This window comes from Ochotona princeps, chromosome 5 (assembly GCF_030435755.1).
Source record: "Ochotona princeps isolate mOchPri1 chromosome 5, mOchPri1.hap1, whole genome shotgun sequence".
In the NCBI taxonomy this organism is placed as follows: Eukaryota; Metazoa; Chordata; class Mammalia; order Lagomorpha; family Ochotonidae; genus Ochotona; species Ochotona princeps.
The window spans coordinates 77,717,057-77,737,273 of NC_080836.1; the positions used below are offsets into that span (position 1 = coordinate 77,717,057).

Sequence of the window (20,217 nt, forward strand, 5' to 3'; positions counted from 1 at the left end):
AGTCGGGAGCTCGCGTTGTTGGAGAAGACTGGCGGCCCGATCTCCTCAGACACCACGAGGCTGCTCTTCCGCAGACGCCCAGCCCACACACATCGACGACCGATCCCGAGATTCCGGAATCATCGATCAGCAAAACAGAGCGTGTCGCCTCTTTCTTTTTAGGCTTTATCCGCAGACATTTAGGCATGTGATAGATTAGATACAGAAAAGCCCATCTCACATCTCCTGAAAACGATTTTTTTTTTTCTTTTAAGAAATCGTCCTTGGACCAGGTACTTCAAACGCAGCGTCTAGCTTCCACAATCCCCAGAAAGCAGCGCGCGCAACTCCGACGCTGTGATTCCTGGGAGTTGTAGTCTTTGGCCCCACAAGCAGCCCTGTCGATTCATTCATTTGTATTAAACCCGTTGCCTTCAGCTTGCCTGTTTCTCTTTTTGCACAATTATTTCTCAACCAGAATCTCACTGTCAAGACTTCTCCCCGGGCCGTCACCTGCGAGCTTCGGCTTGGAGAGCCTACGGAGAGGGTGCACACAGAAGGCGTCGGGAAGGGGAACGGGCGACGGTGGCCGAGAGGGGTCCCATCTCGTGGGACTGCGCCGCGCGCTCCCGGAGGGCTGCGCCTGCGCATTGTGCTGGTCTCCATGGCGGGGCCTCGGAGCCAAGACGAGGTTGAGTAGACTCGTTTTGAATTTTCTCCCCTCTGCTCGGGCGGACCTCCGTCCTTGCCTTGTGGGGGCTCTCGGCGGCAGCAGGGCGGAGGGAGGCGAAGGTTTGGCAGATTGTCTGAAGGCCCACGAGCCGGACGCTCCGTCCCAGCCTCCCAGCCTCCCCCTGCAGCCGCCTCCCGTCATCTCCCGACCCGCCGGGGCTCGCTGTGGCACCCGGCCGCCGGCCCCCTGCCTCAGTCCGGCCCGAGCGGCGCCTTACGCGGCCCGCAGCCACAGGGCTTTTTTTTTTTTCTTTTTTTTTTTCGGCCCTCCATGGCGAGGCCTACTACGACCCCCGGCCCGGGAGGGGGCACGCGGGGCCTGGGGAGGCAGGCTGGAAAAGGAAGGAGGTTAGGTGTCTTCAAGAGGGTTGCAAAGCCCGACGCTTGGCCATCGCTGCTGAGAAGCACCCTGACCCCTGGGTGGGAGCACCCAAGCTGCCCCGCGACCCGCTTTTTAGTTCCTCCCCTCCTCCCCTTTCATGAGCGCCTTTATCTCCCTTGCTTAGAATGGGGAAAAGCTTCCTTGCAGGCCTCCTCTCCCCCGGGGGTCTCTAGAACTAGCTCTGGCTTGGAATCTTCTCAGAGGGTGCGTGGATGGAGATGCACCATCCAGATTCCAGAGCCATTTTCTAAGACGTTCGCCCGAATACGCCCCAAGAGGGGGGGTCTCCGAAAGACCGCATGTAGAAGGTAGAACTGGATTGCAAAATTTGGGCAGAGCGGTATGTGTGCAGGTGAAGACAAGGAAAGCTTTCGTTCTTAATGTTGCTTGCGCTGCGGTGTTAGCCGTAGAAAATGAGGTCTGACCTACACAATTGGAAGCAAGAAAAAAAACCCAAAACTTTGATTAGAAAGCTGTGACCGTGTAGTAAGACCTTTTGCGATGGGTTTGCCTTTATACACTGTGAGCCCTGCAAGAATGATTCCTGGCGTCAAATGTTGCCATTGTTGCTTCGTTAACCTCACTGCCCATGAGAATTGAATAGCACATAGAAACCCAATAAAGGCTCCTTGTTAGCGTTTATAGTAGTTTTCAATAATTACAGGTTTTGCCCATGCAAGCAGATAAAGGAGATCAGCCATTTCGGTGGATAAATCAAGACCTCTGGGGGAAGTCCCAGAAAATCACCTTTGTTAGGACTAGGCCTGTTTATTTAAACATCTGATTCCCTTGAAAGGACAGGGGGTGGTACCTGAAACTTGAAACACTTTGTTAATCGAAGCATTGGTATTGATTCTGTGTGTTTTGGATAATATGTTGTTGGTTCAGATATCTTTTTGAAAATGTGTATATAATCACGTATTAATAATACATTGGAACTTATTACCATGAAATTTATTAAAATAATATACCTAGAGTCAGTTCTTCAAGCTTGATCGTAGTTTGAAATGTGATGTGGAGATGTAGACGCTGAATACGGTGTTTATGTCAGGGAACTTTGCAAAGGAGAGGCTTGAATTTGTCAAAAGGAATTTTTCACTTTACCAAAACCGTTAGTTGAGGGAAACTTCATTGATGTTCTAAAGTACTGAACACCCAGTATAAAGCTTTGAAAGCTTTTTTGCTACAGTGATTTGTTTGGGATTACCTCGAAGAAATATGTGATAGATAATGCTTTTACTTTCAGCACTTTTCTTAAGTTAGCATATTAACTACAAGGCTTTTGTTCTTGATGGTTTTCTGTAGCATTCATTTGCTACAATCCTCATAAAGACCCCGTGGCCTGAAGGAGTGTAGGAGTGTATTTCACTTACAGGTTGTTTGGTTGCTTGGTTTACAATGGCACAGCATGAGCTTTGGGATCCTGCTTTGTTGCTGTCCTTCCCCTTATTTGGTTTTGATTCTGAGCCTGAGGATCTCTGTGTTCTTAAGCAAGTCACAGTTGCCCGGCCTCATCACCGTTTTGCTCTCCTGGGTTAGTTATGAACAAAGAGTCTGAAAATAGTACAGGAACATTTCAAAGGTAAAGAGAATGGCATAGTGAAATTGTATGCTACCCAGTCAGACTTGAGTCATTCCTTTGTCCAGGAAATCAGCTGTGTTAGCCATCTTGTGGTTATCAGGTCATACGTGAAACTTGATAGTGACCCCACAGCACAAGACCCCAAAGGCATGCCGCTGAAGGACAGCCGCAGGTTCTTCCTTTAATTGGGAAGGTGAAAGTTATCAATGTGAGGAGAAAATAAAGAGCACTCTTTGCTGAAGTTACTAAGATATGAGCTCCGTACAGTAAGAGATTTTGAGAGAGGGACTACATTTGTAAGTTTTATTAAAGTTTATCATTGTCGTTGTCCTACTTTTGAAAAAATGTTGGAGATGCAGAAAGAGAATTGTTTTGTTCTTTTTAATCTCCCACTCTGCCTAATTCATGAATTAGCTTGTGACATCGGGATGCATAGATGGGAGGTAAGGTAGGATACAGAGGTTTGTGCCAGCTGAGGTTTTAGGCCTCCACAGAGGATCTTGGAGTGTGTCCCCTGGGGATGAGGGGAGGACTACTGTGTTTGACAACCTCCGCTGTCTAATCCATCAGCAGTCACAAAGCCTACCATAGCATTATTGGAAAAATTAAAGCCATTTATGGAAAGAGGTTAAAAGCAATGCATGTGCGCAGGGTAGAAAAGGGGTCGAGACTGCTTCTACGGATGTTTTAATTTTGACAGCTTTGATTCATAGTAATTTTGTACTTCCTATAAAAGCATATTATTTACCTACATCTAAAAAATAAATTTTCCCAGTTTTTAAAAAGGTTTAGTTATTAATTGAAAGGCAGAATTAACTGAGAAAGGGAAATACACCCACCCACCCATCTTGTGTCTGCTGTTTCGTGCCCACCCCAGTGGCTGGGCCAGGCTGAAGCCAGGAGCCTCGAGCTCCAACAAGGTCTGCTTTGTGAGTGGCAGGGCCTCAAGGCCTTGAGCCATCTCCTGCGTTCCCAGGTGCTTCAGCAGGGTGCTGGAGTGGAAGGGGTACAGCCAAACACAAACCAACATATTGCCACAATAGTAGCCCAAGAAGTCTTATTTTCTAAAGTATTTTTGAGCAGTATATATACCTGGCATTAAATGACCTCTTCACTTGTATTTGGAGATTTGTTCTCAGATCATGGGTTATTAACAGATACATTTTATCATACAGAAATTTATGGAGGGAATTCAGCATAATCAGATGTTAAGATACTTTTTTTTAGAAATATATTATGTGCGTATGTATATACACATACGTGTGTATGCCTGGGAAGTTACCTCTGAAATTTTTAACAGCTAGAACTGTTAACAAATAAAGCTAAAACAGCAGTAGCCCAAATATGGTCCTTCAGAGAGATGGGAAATTAGTACCTGGGTAGTCTCTTCCCCAGCTTGCATTCAATTTGTGTAAATTAGAAAAGCCCCTTTATTCTCTAAAACAGTGAAGCACGAGTTTTAGATTCTTTCTGATCTTTATTGTTGGTATAAAACCAACTTCGCTTTTGTAATGTGATGCCAAACATTCTAGAAAGCAATTATCTAGTAAATCCAAGCAGCTTAAGATATTTTCTGAAATCTAATTATTATTAATCATTTAAATGATGTTTTCCTGTTTTCTTTCTTTTTACTATTTTTTTTTTGAAATTGTATCCTAGTATTTCTTGTTAAGAAATGCTTGTCAGTTCTAGGATTTGTGAGGAGGTTGCAGAATAGAGTTTTTTATTTTCCAGCTTCTTGTGGATCCAAGAGAGGATAGCATGTTAGCAGATACTTCCAGCAAGTGGGGAAAATGCAGTTTGCCGTAGAGCTCTTTGTTTCAGTGGTAGTTATGGAATGTGAGAACCGAAACAAAGCCTTACTCCAGTTCTCTAATTTTACATTAGGAAACAGGCACAGAAAGGTTAAGTCACTGACCCCAAGACACATGCAGTTACCCATAAAGTTAGTTCTAGGCTTTAGTTCTCTTCAACTAAAGCGATCAGTTAGGTGATCATGAATAATTTTGAATGAAATATGAATAAAGAGATCTCATTTTCTTTATACATAGGAAAAGAAAATGTACATTTTTCTCTTTGCAGAAAAAAAAGGAATGTCGGTGTGAAGACACAGTTGTAGCTCTTGCATAAAAGAAGCTCCAGCTATCATGATTCAGTGCCCCCAACAGGAGGAACTTAAATGGGTAATAAAAGGCATTTAGGGGGCAGAAGAATGCTGTAGGCCTGCCATCTCAACTCAAGCCACTGCCTGAAGGTAATGATGTTGCTTTTAACTTCTTAAAAAGTAACAGCTTCATAAATCTAAGCTATTATCATTTATGAATGCAAAAGTCAAATTACACCTTGTATATGGATGGCTATTTTGTTCTATTTGTCAGTGCTAATTGAAAAGGGATGTATTTAATATTAATGTCTTAATCCTTCAAAACTTTATTTTGACAAAGTGAGTTGTGATTTAGGGATAATAGTTTATCACATGTATTGACATTTGAAGATAGATGAGAAAATTGGTTATCCTTCGTGACCCTGCAGTTACTTATTTGAAAGTGGGAAAGACAGACCTTCCATCTGCTGCTTTGTTCCTTAGATAGCCACAGTGACCAGGGCTGGCCCAGGCCAAAGCCAGGAGCCAGGAACTCCATCCTGGTCTGCCACGTGGGTTTCAGAGGCCCACGTTCTTGAGTCATGTGCTGCTGCTTTCCTAGGCACTTTTGGTTTTTGTTTTTAAAAAATATTATAGAGAATTTTGTATGAAACAGAATGGACCTGATGCTTTCTGATTTGGAATATTATTAATTACTGATTAGTTTATTTGATAGAAAGTCAGATTATGTCTTTCTCCTTGTAGGAATTGTTGGTTTAAGGTAACAATAAAGCTTGATTGCCTCCTTCCTTTTTCTTTAATTGTGCTGGTATGGCATATGGCTGCTTGTGCAGATATATTTTGAGTTTTGCCAGCTAAGTACATTCATAAAAGCAAATTCACATTTATCTAAACCTAAGGCACTCTTTTGGACTTTCTACAAAAGTGTTCTAGAATTCTTCAAATATCTGTAATTGTTTTTAAATGATATGACAAATTTACAGTTGTAAATACTGTAGTCACCACTTTTTTTATTTGCACCAATAGAGTTTTCAGTTCATCTGAATACCTCTTTCTTTGAACCAAATCCACAAGATTTTGCTTTATCCCATTGAGCTTTGAAATTTACTGTTTTAATGTTGTGTTACATCAGTTAAAAAAAGGAATAATCTTGTTACCAGTCTGTAGTCGAAATTGAATTTTTCTTTTTTTAATTCAAATTTTAATTTTTACTATTGCTTACATAGTTGAGAGAGATGTATGCCTATATGGCTCTCTGATTAAGGTGGTGAGGGTCAAGGTATGGAAGAAGGTGGGTGAGACGACTGTTTCTATTTTTTTTCTGCTGTGTCCACCGTGGCGGAATGGAAGAGGGCCACTCCTTGCTGACTACGTCAGCGCCTGGGTGTGGAGGGTGGTCATTTGATGATTCCTTAGAGGCCCTGATGTGGGGAAGAATTTTCTGAGGGTGTTTCTTGAGTAGTTTCAATAGTTCTGAGACATTGTTAGCATTATTGCACCAGCATTGAGGAAATTTTTCGAAGGTCTATTAGCTGACCAAGTCCACCTTAGTGCATCCACAGGCCCAGGCACCTGTTGCAAAACTTGGCCAGGAAAGTGGTCCAACCTATTCTGCTTTCCATCCTCTGATGAGGTACTTGCTAACTTCTGCTGACCTAAATGAGCTGGCTGTCATATCCCCTGTGTACATCTGGGTATGCATTGCATTGGGTGGGCATCAGCAACTGAGGAGGCCCAGTCCCGATACCTGCACTCCAAGTTAGGACCACATAGCTACGGTTTTCCCTGTGGCCAGGGTTTGAGTCTAGCAGTCTAGCGGAGGAGTTCCCCAAGAAACCTTGCCTGGGGTGACCTCAGACTTGACTTGTGTGCTCAAGCCAGTACAGGGCCAGATTTGGTCCATTACTCGTACCACCTGACACTCATACCATTGGATGCAGCTGCCTGGTTAGTTCTGCCCTCAGCTTCATCTCTCACATGAATCTATGGGTGCTGCGTCCTAGCTCAGCCTAGCCCATCACAGACCTGATATTCACACAGATCAGTGGATGCTGTGGCCTAGTTGGGGCAACCCACAGTAACCCCTACCAGCTTTTTGTTTGTTTGTTGTGCCTGTATGTACTGTGGCCTAACCTGGTCCATCCTGCATTCCATCTGTCTCTCATGAAAACCCATGGGTGCTGCAGCTTAGCTCAGCCTGCTCCATCCCTAGACCTAGCCCACACTTCAGATGACAGGTGCTGAGGCCTAACCTGGCTGGCCTGCCCCTATCCCTCGTTCTTGTGCTCACCAGTGGGAGCTGCAGCTCAGCAGTAGTGTCCACTCTCGCTTAGGAAGCCCATTCCCAACCCCAGATCATGTGCCTGCCAAGGGGTACCGTGGTCTAGCCTGACATGACTTGCACCCAGTCCCGGAACGTGCCAGTGGGGCTGCAGCCTTGGTAGCCCACCTTTCTCGTGCCAATGGGTGCAGCAGCCTACCCAGCATGGTCCACTCCCCAGACCCAGCCCACATGCAAGCTGACAGATGATGTAGCCCTGCCTGGACCAGCCTGCCCCTAGTCCCAGCTTTCACACTCACCAGGAGAGGAAGCATCCCAGCAGAGGATTCTCTGAGGTTCCCCTATCAGGCCCACTCCTAACCCTGGGTCTTGCATGTGCCAGTGGGTGCTGTGGCTGAGTCTGAGAAGACCCACGCCCAGTCTTGGCATTTGCCAGCAGATGCTACAACCTGGCTGAGCCCACCCCTCCCCTAGTCCCACCTGTTACTGATAAGTGCAGCAGCCTGGCCCAGCCTGGCCCAGCCTGGCCCAGCCCCAGCCTCAGCCCTCATGTGAATTGGCAGGTGTTGTGGTCCAGCATGTCCTGGCCCGCACCCTGTCTTGACTCTCATTCACACTAATGTGAGCTCTGGACTGGCCCAGCCTGGCCCAGCCTGGCCCACCCCCACACTTATGCAGTCAGGTACTGCAGCCCAGCCTCACCTGGTCAGCCCTCAGCCACAGCTCTTGTGCTTACTGTCAGAATCTGCAGCCTCACAGGGGAGTCCATAAATTCCTACCAGACATACTCCCATCCCTGGATCTTGACTGACTCCCAATGGGTACTGTGGCCTAGCCCAGCTGGCCTGTGCCCATACCGGCTTTCACCAATGGGTGCTAAAGCCTAGCCCAACCTGCCCATCCCCAAACCTGACTCTTATGTGGCCTGGCTGGTACCACAGCCTAGCCCAGCCTGTCCCACATCCGTTCTGGCTCTCATCCTCAGCAGGTACTAGAGCCTATCCCATTCTGGCCTACCAGGAGACTCGGCGCACCCACAAGCTGATGGCTGTTGCAGGCTTACCCAGCCCAGTCAACCCATAGCCCCAGCTCTTATCTCACCAATAGAGCTACAGCCCAGCAGGGGAGTCCCCAAAGTTCCCCTACTATATCTATTCCCAGCCCCTGGTCTTGTGCATGCTGGTGGGTGCTTTGGCTGCCCACTTGCTGTCTCAGCTCTTGCTGGTAGGTATTATACCCTGTCCCTGACTGGCATGGCCCACATGCTTTCCTGGCTCTTGTACATGCCAGTGTGTGCTGTGGACTGGCCCAAACCAACCTGCCCCCAGACTTGGCCCACACAAATGTTGTCAAGTGCTGAAACCTTGCCTGGCCTGGCCCTCCCCCAGTCCCAGCTATTTTGTTCCCCAGTGGTAGCTGTGGCCGAGCAAGGGAGTTCCCAAGCTCCCCTATGAGGCCCACTCCAACCCTGTGTCCCACATGCTCTGGCAGGTGCTGTGACCCTGCTTGGTATGGTCTGCCTCAATCCTGGCAGACCATCTTTTTTTTTAAGATTTATTTATTTTTTATTGCAAAGGCAGATCAGATTTATGGAGAAGGAGAAACAGAGAAAGATCTTTCATTCATTGATTCACTCCTCAAGTACTTGTAACAGCCAGAGCTGAGCCAATCCTATGCCAGGAGCCAGGAGCTTCTTCCAGGCTTTGGGCTGTCCTCTGCTGCTTTCCCAGGCGACAGGCAGGGAGCTGGAAGGGAAATGGAGCAGCCAGGACATGAACTGGCACCCATATGGGATCCCAGCATTTACACGGTGAAGATTTAGCTACTGAGCCGTTGTGCTGGGCCCACATTACTAAAATTTGCATATAAGGCATCTAGTTGTTCCATATCCTTGTCAGCAGTTGTTAAAATATTTTGCAAGTTTTATAAAAAAATTATTTATTAAAGAGTTAGAGAACCAGATACATGGAGAGCTCTCGTTTGCAGGTTCACCTCTTTTTGTTTTGTTTGATCGTATTATCATAAAAGTTTATTTTTTTATTTTTTAATTGTACATTTTTGTTTTATTTTATTTTTAACTTTATGATACAATTCCATGAGCTATGGAAAACAGGTTCACCTCTTAAATCCCACAGTGGAAATGAGGGAGAGGTGTCTGAAGCTTGGAATGTGGAGCTTAACCCAAGTCTCTCACAGGGTAGCAGAGGCCCTTGAACCCTGGCACTCTGAATTACAGGCATCCCAACCAGAAGTTCAGCTGCCAAGGCAAACTTTTTAATTTTAATTTTAATAGTAAGTAGATAGTTTTGCATTATTGTTTTAATTTCATTTCCCTAATGATTAATGCTAGCGTGATGAGGTTGTTTTTGTGTGCCTGTTTGTCATACATCTTTAGTGAAGTGTCTCTTCAAATAGTTTGCGTGTTTTTTTTTTAATTGGAGAGCACTTATTTAAAGTAGAAAAAAATTGGGGTGAGGTTGATGCCATGGTGTTGCAGGCTAAACCGCTATCTGCAGTGCTGGCATCCTGTATGGGCATTGGTTCAAGTCCCAGCTGCTCCACTTCCAATCCAGTTCCCTGTTAATGTAGCTGGAAAAGCAGCACAGGATAGCTGAAGTCCTTGGGCCCCTGCACCCACATGGGAGACCTAGAAGAAGCTCCTGGTTCCTGGTTTTGGAATGGCCTAGTTCCAGCCAGTTATGACCATTCACTTTGGAGAGTGAACTAGTAGATAGAAGATTCATTCTCTCTCTCTCTTTCTCCTCTTCTCTCCTTCCCTTCTACTCTCTTTCTCTCCCTTCCTCCCCCTTTCTCTCCCTCTCCAGAACTCAGTCTTTCAAATAAAAATTAATAAATCTTTTAGAAATCTTGGGTTGCAGAGGCTGGCACTGTGGTGTATAGGATTAAGTAGCTTCCTGCTGCACCACGTGCCATAATGATGTCAGTCCTGGCTCCTCCACTTGTAATCCAACTCCCTAATAGCCTAGAAAAGGAGCAATGGATGGTGGCCATTTGGGGAATAAACAATTGAATGGAAGCTTTCTTTCTCTATCGCTCCCTTTCTCTGTCAAAGCCTTTCAAGTAAATTGAGTTAATATTTCTTTAAAAATATTTAGTTAGGATTTTTGTATTTGTATGCTTATGAATGTTTTACAGGTCAATTTTATTTCTCTTCAGGTATGATGAGGCCTACAGATAAGGAGACGAATGCTATTGGAAAGATAGATTGTTCATCATAGTTCCTGGGAGGCGGGGAACATGCCACCCAATGCAGGGCCACACAAAAGAACCTCAAGGTAGGTGGTAGGCAGAGGGGCTAGGGTGCTGCAAGAGAGCCTTTTTGGTCATTTCCAGGGGAGGAATTGCCAAGACAGGGTAAGCAGGCTAGCAATGTTTAGGATTAGTTGGCTCCAATAATTCCAATGAATTTTTGGGGTGTATTGGCTGCTCTTAGTTGTCTGATACTCAGGAATAGTGGCCAAGGGGGCAAGAGACCTGCCCAGAGGTGATTGGAAAGAGGGGTATGGGGCTTGGATAGGATACTTGCATAAGAAATAAAGTTTCAGAGCATTGTGTCACAGCTAATAAGCTGCTGCCTGCAGCACTGGCATCCTGTATGGGTGCCAGGATATATTCAAGTCCCAGATGCTGCGCTTCGCATCCAGCCCCCAGCTAATGTGTCTGGGAAAGGAGCAGAGGAAGACTCAAGTACTTGGTCCACTTCTCCAACGAGGGAATCCTGGAAAAAGCTCCTGGGTACAAGCATTGGACTGGCCCAGCTCAGGTGATTGTAGTCATCTGGAGAATGAACCAATGGATGAAAATCTGTCTATAACAGAGAAAAGGAGTAAGAAAGAGAAACAGATCTTCCATCCACTGGTTCACTGTCCAAATGGCCACAATGGCTGGAACTGAGCTGATGTAAAGCCAGGCGGCAGGAATTTCTTCTGGGTCTGCCATGTGGGTGTCAAGTCCCAATACCTTGGGCCATCCTCTGCTGCTTTCCTAGGCCACCAGTGGGAGCTAAAAGGGAAGTGGAGCAGGTGGGACACGAATCATCGCCCAAATGAGATACCTGTGTTTGTAGGTGGAGGATTAGCCAATTGAGCTATTGTGCTGGCCTCATAAATAAATAAATAAATCTTAAAAGGAAGGAAAGGGAAGGGAAAAGAAAGGAAGAAAGAAAGGCAAGTCTATTGCAGGGACTTTATCGTCTCTAGGGTTGGTTCGTCTTTGAACATGCGGATGTCAAAGCATCATATACAAAACCTGCAGCATGATCAATATAATGATTATAAATGACCTGTAGTCATCTTTTTTTTTTTAAAGATTTATTTATTGGGCCTGGCGGCATGGCCTAGCGGCTAAAGATTTATTTATTTATTTTTGTTGGAAAGTCAGATATACAGAGAGGAGGAGAGACAGAAAGGATCTTCTGGTTCACTCCCCAAGCAGCAGCAGCGACCGGAGCTCTTCCAGGTCTCCCACATGGGTGCAGGGTCCCAAGGCTTTGGGCCGTCCTTGACTGCTTTCCCAGGCCACAAGCAGGGGGCTGGATGGGAAGCAAGGCTGCCAGGATTAGAATCAGTACCCATATGGGATCTCGGTGTGTGCAAGGTGAGGACTTTAGCCACTAGGCTACCGCAACCGGCCCTGTAGTCATCTTTCTAAAACTGTCCTTGTCAATTTTGGTATTCAACTTATATTTTCTTATAAATGAGTTGGAGTAAATCACAATCAAGAAGTTTATATAAAATGGAAATTTATTTAGTTTTTAAAAACTTGCTTATAACATGTCATGAGGTGGGAAGACTATGGAAAAATCTTTACTTTCCATTCAACTTCTTTAACATATATAGGACTATAGATCAGTTACATTTATTCTTTCATTTGTTTTGTTAGTTTTTAAAAAGATTTTTTTTTTTTAAAAGAAGAGTTACAGGGAGGAGAGACATCTTCTTCCCACTGGTTCACTCCCAGATGGCTCCAACGGCCAGAGCTGAGCTGATCCAAAGCCTTCTCCAGGTCTCCCACACAGGTGCAGGGTGCTAAGGCTTTGCACCATTCTCCACTGCCTTCCCAGGCTTCACGCAGGGAGCTGAATGGGAACTGGAGCATCCAGGATATGAACTGGTACCTGTATGGCATGCTAGGTCTGTACATGGAGGCTTAACTTACTATGCCATGGTGTTGATCATTTTTGTTGTCGTAGTTGTGGTTTGTAATTTTTTTTATTGGAAAAGCAGATATATAGAGAGGAGATACAGTGAGAAAGACCTTCTGTCTCCTGGTTCATGCTCCAAGTGGCTGCAATGGCTGGAGCTAAGCCTATCTGAAGCCAGGAGCTTCTTCTGGGTCTCCCACGTGGGTAGAGAGACCCATGAGTTTAGAGCATCCTCAACTGCTTTCCCAGGCCACAAGCAGTGGCTGGAAGGGAAGTAGAGAAGCTGGGACATGAACTAATGCCTTTATGGGATCCCAACCAATGCAAGGTGAGGGCTTTAGCCATTAGGCTGCTGTGCTAGGCCCGTGTTGGCCCATTTTGAATTTTTTTTTCTATTTTCATAAGTTATTGTTATTAAGAAGTTCTCTTTATTAGCTGGATTTTAAAAATAAGTTATTTACATTTTATTTGAAAGGCAGAGAGATACAGAGAGAAACGGTGGTAGCTATTCCATGCACTGGTTCCAGGATAGAGCAGGGAAATGCCAGGAACTCAGATCTCACTCTGGACCCACCACATGTGTGGCAGAAACCCAAGTATCTTGAGCAACCATTTTCTGCTTTACATGTGTGATTATCAGGAAGAATCTGGACTTGGAAATGGAGCAGGGACTTGAATTCAGTCACTCTGATATGGAATGGCACACGTCACACATGGTATCTTAATCACCATGCCAAATGCCCATCTTCAGTTGAATTGTTGGTAAAATGTGTCTGTCATATTCTTACCTTTTCATGATCTGTTTTTTAGTGAGTTCCATTTTTAATCCTAATATTTACTGTGCCTTTTCTTTTAAGGAAATTTTTAACGTATTTGAAAGGCAGAGTTAAAAAGAAAAAGATATGCTTTCCTTGCTTTGGTTCACTCTCTAAATGCCCGCCACAGCCAGTGCCAGCCCAGGCCAAGCCCAGGAGCCTGCAACTCCATCCACTTGAGCCATCTTCCATTGCTTTCAGAGGCACATTAGCAGGGAATTGGATAGGAAGTAGAGCAGCTGGGACTCAAAGCGATGTTAATGTGGGATGCCTTAATTTAAGTTTTATCTCACAGTTATGTCTGTATAGGAAAAACACACTATAAATATAGCATTTAGTACTATATGAGGTGTCAGACATCCATCTTGGAACGTAGCTTCCAGGGGGTAGCTTACTGTAAACATCACCCTTATATACTCCAAGACATCTTTACTAAAATTCTGTGTTAGGATAGAGAACACTCAACTCATAAATTTAAAGAAAACTTTATTGTATTATATCTTTGTATAATGGATGTTTTGGAAACATGGGATGGACATCGTGGCACTGAGGGTTTAGCTGCTGCTTGAACTACCTACATCCCATAGTGACATTCTGGTTTGAGTCCTGGCTATTCTACTTCCACTCCATCCTCTGGCTAATACAGCCAGGAAAGCAGCAGTTGATGGTACAAGTGCTTGAGTCCCTATGCCCACCTGTGGAAGGACAGGGAAGATTTCATGCCTTCTGGTGTTGGCCTGGCCAGGCCTGTTAGTTTAAGACATTTAAGGACAGAACCAGTGAATGGAAGATCTCTTTCTTTCCTGCCCTTTCTCTATCACTCTGCCTTTCAAGGAAAAGAAAATAAGCAAACATCTGGTCAGCACGGTGGCCTAGTGACTAAAGTCCTTGCCTTGAATGTACCTGGTATCCCATATGGGCGCCAGTTCTAATCCCGGCAGCCCCGCTTCCCATCCGGCTCTCTGCTTGTAGACTGGGAAAGCAGTCGAGGACCTCCCAATGCCTTGGGACCCTGCACCAACATGGGAGACCTGTAGGAAGTTCCCGGCTCCTGGCTTCAGATTGGCGTAGCACCGGCTGTTGCAGCCACTTGGGCAGTGAACCATCGGATGGAAGATCCTCCTCTCTGTCTCTCATCCTCTGTGTAAATCTGCCTTTCCAATAATAATTTTTAAAAAAGAAAATAAATAAACATTAAAATATAGAAATATATGAAAAGGTTTAAGAGTACCTTGTTACATGAAAGCACTTTAAAAAATTATTTGTTTTTTATTTTAAAGGCAGATTTACAGTGAGAAGGAGAGGCAGAGATCTTCCACCCACTGGTTCACTTCCCATATGGCTGCAGCATCTGGAGCTGGGCTGGTCTGAAGCCAGGAACCTGGCGCTTCTTCCAGGTCTCCCATTTGAATGCAGGGATCCAAGGACTTGAACCATCTTTTTGCTGTTTTCCCAGACAAATTAGCATGGAACTAGCTTGGGAGTGCAGTTCCTTGGACTTAAACTGACACCCGTGTGGCATGCTGGGGCCACAGGTAGAGGTTTTACCTATTTTTTTTTTAATTAAATAAAGCAAACATTTATTAAATTGTGATAAAAACATTCCATCAAATTACAAAACCTGAGTAAGAAAAAACAAACGGCACATGCTTAACTGTAGTTGACATTCAAAGAAAATTTGCATTCCCAAAATATTATACAGTAATTAGAAAATACCAGCCAAAGTAATATTAGGATACTTTTACGTGCGGTCTCAACAAATTTGAGTGTAAGTAAGCAAAGGTTTAAGATTTGATATAGTACCTGTCTGTTGAATACTTGAATATACTCTGGTGTTTTGGAAAGTCATGTAAATTTTTATTTTATTTGAAAGGCAGACAGAGGGAGATTCTCTATTTGCTGTTCACTTCCCAAACGCACAGCACAGCCAGGTTTGGGTCATGCCCAAGCTAGGAGCCCCAAAGCTTGTTCGTTCTGGGTAATCTGTCATGGGTGTCAGTGGCATCATCACTGCCTCCCGGAGAGTATATTAGCAGGAAGCTGGGTCAGAAGTAGCTGGGATTCAAGCCAGCACTCTTGAAACACTCCATCATGTGCCCATCCTTGACCAAGACACTTAATAAAAATGTTCATTTTCTTTCCTATGTAGAATAGAAATACTTTACCTAAATGGTACAGTAAGAAACCACATTAGGTGGAGAGATTTCTGTAGCACAAAACATCCCATAAAAATGCTAAGTGGCCTGTGCCAGTGTTGTGGCATAGCAGAGGTAAAGTAGACATCTATAACACTAGCATCCCATATATAGGTGCTAGTTCGTGTCCCAGCTGCTCCACTTATGATCTAGTCCCTTGCTAATGGTCCTGGAAAGCAGCAGCAGATGGCCCGAGTGTTTGGGAACTTGCTACTCATTTGGAAGACCCACATGAAAACCCTTGGTTTTGGGTTGGCCCATCCCTGACTGTTGCAGCCATCTGAGGATTGAACCAGTGAATAGAAGATTCTCTCTTTCTATCTCTCTCTCTCTTTCTCTCTTTCTTTCAGTCTCTGTCATTCTCTGCAACTCTTTCAAATAAATGCAATAAAAATCTTTAAAAAATGCTAAATGCTGGGGCTAGTGTTAAGACATAGCAAGTTTTGCTACTGCTTGGAATTTTTGCCTTCTGTGTTGGAGTGTTGGATTGAATCCTGGAGTCCCCGCCACTCTTCTGCCAATCCTGCATCCTGCTTGCGCACCTAGGAGGCAGCAAATGATGGTCCTGTTACCCACCTGGGAAACCCAGGTGGAGTTCCTGGCTCTTGGGTTTGGCCTGTTCTATCCCCAGCTGGGAAGCCATTTGGGAAGTAAATCAGCAGATGGATAGCCTGCCTCTCTGTCTTGTTTTATCTTTCTTTTCTTTCCTTTCTCCCTCCCTCCTCCTTCCCTTCTTTCCTTCCTTCCTTCTTTTCTCATCCCCTTTGCATTTTCCTTCCTCCCCCCCACTCTTAGTTATTCTACCTTAAATAAATAAATAAATAAATGAATGAATAAATAAATAAATATTTTTAAAAGATGCCACCTGAAGGACTGTGTTGTGGCACAGTGAGTTAAGCTGCATCCTGCAGTCCGAGCATCCATATGGGCACTTGTTCTAGTCTCAGATGCTTTATTTCCAATCAGACTCCCTGCTAATGTGCCTGGGAAAGTAACAGAAGATGACCCACGTGTCTGGGTCCCGGCACCCAAGAGGGAGACCTAGATGGAATTTCTGGCACCTGTCTCCAGCTTGGCCCAGCCCCAGCTGTTGTGGCCATTTGGAAAATGAACCAGCAGATGGAAAATTTGTCTTTCTCTGTAAATCCTTTTTAAGTGAATAAATGACTGCTTTTAGAAATTGTACACTTTTGATTGATCAAGTATTTAAACTCTTTTTAGCTATTAAATAGAAGAAAATGGAATTGAATAAGATGTCAGCATGGAACAGTGTAATGATTCATTACAAGTCAGTAACAATGTTGAAGATGCAAAAACGGATGTTCAAGAATTTGAGGTAGGAATTTGCTTGGGAACCCTTTTTCCATTCTAGAGAAAAGCAGCAAGCCATTCAGTAGCTTTTTGTGCTGTAACAATTGCTTTTATATTTAATGATTTAAGAATTTAATAATCATTTACATGTTCCATCAAATATTTAATTTTATAATACAGAGTTTAAAATAATGCTCAGGTGTATTAACACAAGTTTGCATACAAAGAAAATGTATCCTGAATTATACTTCATTATTTCAGGCTGCATTCTGTAGACAGGTTCGTTTTGATAAAATTAAGATTATAAAATAAAAATCAGTAATGCCACTTAAAAGCCTTCTGAATGAGAAGTGGTGACTCTTAGAAAAAGTGAAATGAATAATTAACTATAAAATAAATATCTTTATAAGTTTATTACACAAGCTCTACTAGAATGTCTTATAAAAACTAAAGTGATTTTTTTTTTTCTTCTTTGCAAAAGCAGCTAGCCTGCATGGACTCTGGGGCCCCTTCCTTTGGACACAATGATCCTCCCACAGCTTTGCCCATCACCACTCCTGAGACAAGTGGTTCTCCTGCACCACAGCCCGTCCCTGGGCCCCTGGCCCAGACTCAGGCTCTCTGTGCAGATGACTTCCATCTAGTGGACCAAAATGGTCAACCTGTTCAGTACGAACTTCAGTCATCAGGGGATTCTAATGCACAAATGGTGAGTACATTTTATGAAATAACCAATTTTATGCTATTTTTAGCATAACATATTTTAGCTTTTGTAGACGACCTTAACTTCTTGACACCAATTATTGCATTAATTATTGGCTTCCAGTGTGTTGAAAATATTGTTTCCATGACCTTTACATAAAGGTTTTAAAAGATTTATCTATTAGAAATACAAATAATAATATTCTTAGCCACTTATGCTTAGGTAGCATTAGTGTCTTGAGATCAGTTGAAGCTATGGCATAATCTCCAGTGCTCACGTGTGGAACTTTACATGTAAGTTAGATTGAATGATGTAAGTTGCTGGTTTATCAACATATCAGTCCTGACTTGTCTGTGAAATGCTAGTATGTCTTCTTAAATAAAAAGCAAAAGGGTACTCCTGGTATACTGGGAATTAGACATACCCTTCTTGTTCTTTGTAGTGGATATGCCTGTATCATATGAAAACAATGCATGAAGATGAGAAAAGAATGCTGCTTGAAACTGTAGGCTAAAAATGTTTTTGTCCAAGTTTATGGACTAGATGGGTGTTGTTTAAGTCTCTGCCTTTTGACATCAGCATTTGTATTGGAGTGCTCATTCAAATCCTGGCTCTGCACTTTCAATCCAGCTTCCTTCCAGTGTGCCTGGAAAAGCAGTAGAGAGTGGTCCAGTTCACAGGCCCTTGCCGCCTGCTGAGATGAACCAGATATACTTCCAGACTCGACTTTGGCAGGGTCCAGCCCCAGTTGTTATGGCCATTTATGAAGTGAACCTATGGACAGAAAATCTCTCTCTCTTTATGACTCTCCCCTTAACCCTTTGTCACTGTGCCTTTCAAATAAAGGAATAAAGTTAAAATCTTCTTAAAAATAATGAAAATTACTTGTTAATAATAATATACCTATAAAAGTATGTATAACAATCATATTTAAGTAATACCATAGAAAATTATTTTAGTTTTAAAATTTCTATTTGTCATAGATAAGTAACTGTTTCTCCTGGGGAAAAAAATCTTTGTTTCTATTTCCAGTCTGAAGTGTTCTAGAATTCCCCTGTGCTATGTTGCTGCATTATGATACGGTTGTTTTGAGTTACCAAGATTCTGGGCTTCAGTGTGATTGGATGAGAGGTGACTAAGTGTAGAGCAGTCTCTTCTGTTTATATTCAGGCTCAACATATTTCTGGGTCTGGATTGAAAAACAAGAAAAACGGTAAGCTACTGTGACCATGTTGCACCAACAGAGGTTACTGTGCAATAGAAAATCTAGATGTGAACAAACGGAATCTTCTTTTGAATGTCCAAGATTAAATGCTCCTGTAGTTTTTCCTAATAAGTGGCATTTGTTATGGATTCTTGACAGAACAGTGTGAGTATCTCCATTGGGGCTGCCACTGCAGCATAGCTGGTGAAACCACCTGCAACACTAGCATCCCATTTGAGCAACAGTCTGTGTCCCAGCCATTCTACTTTTAATCCAGCTCCCTTCTGATGGTCTGGGAAAAGCAGTGCAGGGATGGCCCAAGCGCTTGGCACCTGCTACCCATACTGGAGGCCTGAATAAAGCTCCTAGCTCCAGCCTATCCCAGCCCCAGCCAGTATGACCATCTAGGGAGTGAATCAATGGTTGGAAGATTGCTTTTCCTGTTTCTCTGTAACTGTGACTGTCAAATAAGTAGATAAATAAAGAAGTACCTGTATATTCTGACAAAGAATCAGGGAATCCAGATGTGTGAAGGGCAATCATCTTACATTTTTTTTAACCTTAAAACAAAGTTGTTATTTTGAGAAAAAAGTTGGTTACTATTGTCATTGTAATTGGATTGAGCATTCAATATAAATTCATTATAAAGACATTGAAGTAGGAGGTGGCTCAGAGAGTTTTTTTGAGGAAATATGTAGTATGAAGCTTAGAAATAAATTGATCAAACTGGGGCCCAGCACAAGTAGCCTAGTGGCTAGATCCTTGCCTTGCATCCCATACGGGCGCCAGTTCATATGCTAGCTGCTCCACTTTCCATCCGGCTCCCTGCTGTGGCCTGGGAAAGCAGTAGAGGATGGCCCGAAAGGAAGGCACAAACACAAGAGAATTTAAAAGGTTTTAGGAGATGTGTTACAACGCTTATCTAGATATTTGGCAGCATGCCTCATAAATTTGTTCCCACTGATGCTTGGTGCTGAACTGTCAGAACTACAAGCTGCTCTGGCATTAGGACCTAATTGCTTCCTGCACCCACACAGGTTAGATGCCACTGTATTTCTGGTTCTCTAGTGCACTAAACCAGTTGCTAGGTCCTCTTTTGGAAGGCCTTATGTCAATTTCAGGAACTTGATTCTTTTTTTTTTTAATTTATCTTATTGGAAAGGCAGATTTAAGAAAGGAGAGACAAAAAGATCTTCCATCCACTGGTCAACTTCCCACGTAGCCACAATGGCTGAAGCTGAACTGATCCAGAGCTTCTTTCGGGTCTCCCAGGCAGGTCAGCCGGGGCATGAACTGGCATGCATGTGGCATCCCGGTGCAAGCAAGACAAGGATTTAGCCACTGAGCCATTGTGCTGGGCCTAGGAACTTGATACTTAACATATTTAATTACTTTCAGTTTTGAATTCACTCAGGGAACATTCTGAAAACCCAGGAATATTTATTTTTCTCCCAATATGGGCATCATTTTATACTTCTTATTCTACCAATAATAGGCAGGTTATGAGAGAAGTGTAAATCTCCAACATATTTTTCATGATTTGCAGGTGAAAAATTGAAGTAATTACTCTGGGATTCTTGATTTAATAAATTTATGGCAAATTCATCCTGTTTGAATTCAAGATTCTGTATCTTTTGTCTGATTATGTAGTCTGCCTGGGGGGGCCTCAGAACTGTTGGGGGTAAAAGAACTATTCCTACCATAGTGTGATGATGTTTCTCTCCAGAGACAATTGACTGCTAAACTTTCCAATGTTATCCTCCCC

The 20,217-nt window shown here is 43.6% G+C and overlaps 1 protein-coding gene across 1 annotated transcript in view; it reads left to right on the forward strand.

Annotated features, from left to right (window-relative positions):
- The first annotated feature begins 1,393 nt into the window (after positions 1 to 1,393).
- The window catches only part of CARF (calcium responsive transcription factor), a 49,277-nt gene continuing 30,453 nt past the window's right edge, over positions 1,394 to 20,217 (forward strand). The window contains 5 exon segments of the mRNA XM_058664867.1: positions 1,394 to 1,445; positions 4,758 to 4,929; positions 10,238 to 10,356; positions 16,456 to 16,570; positions 17,027 to 17,254. Of these exon segments, the coding sequence (XP_058520850.1) occupies positions 16,496 to 16,570; positions 17,027 to 17,254 (303 nt within the window). The 5' untranslated portion in view covers positions 1,394 to 1,445; positions 4,758 to 4,929; positions 10,238 to 10,356; positions 16,456 to 16,495.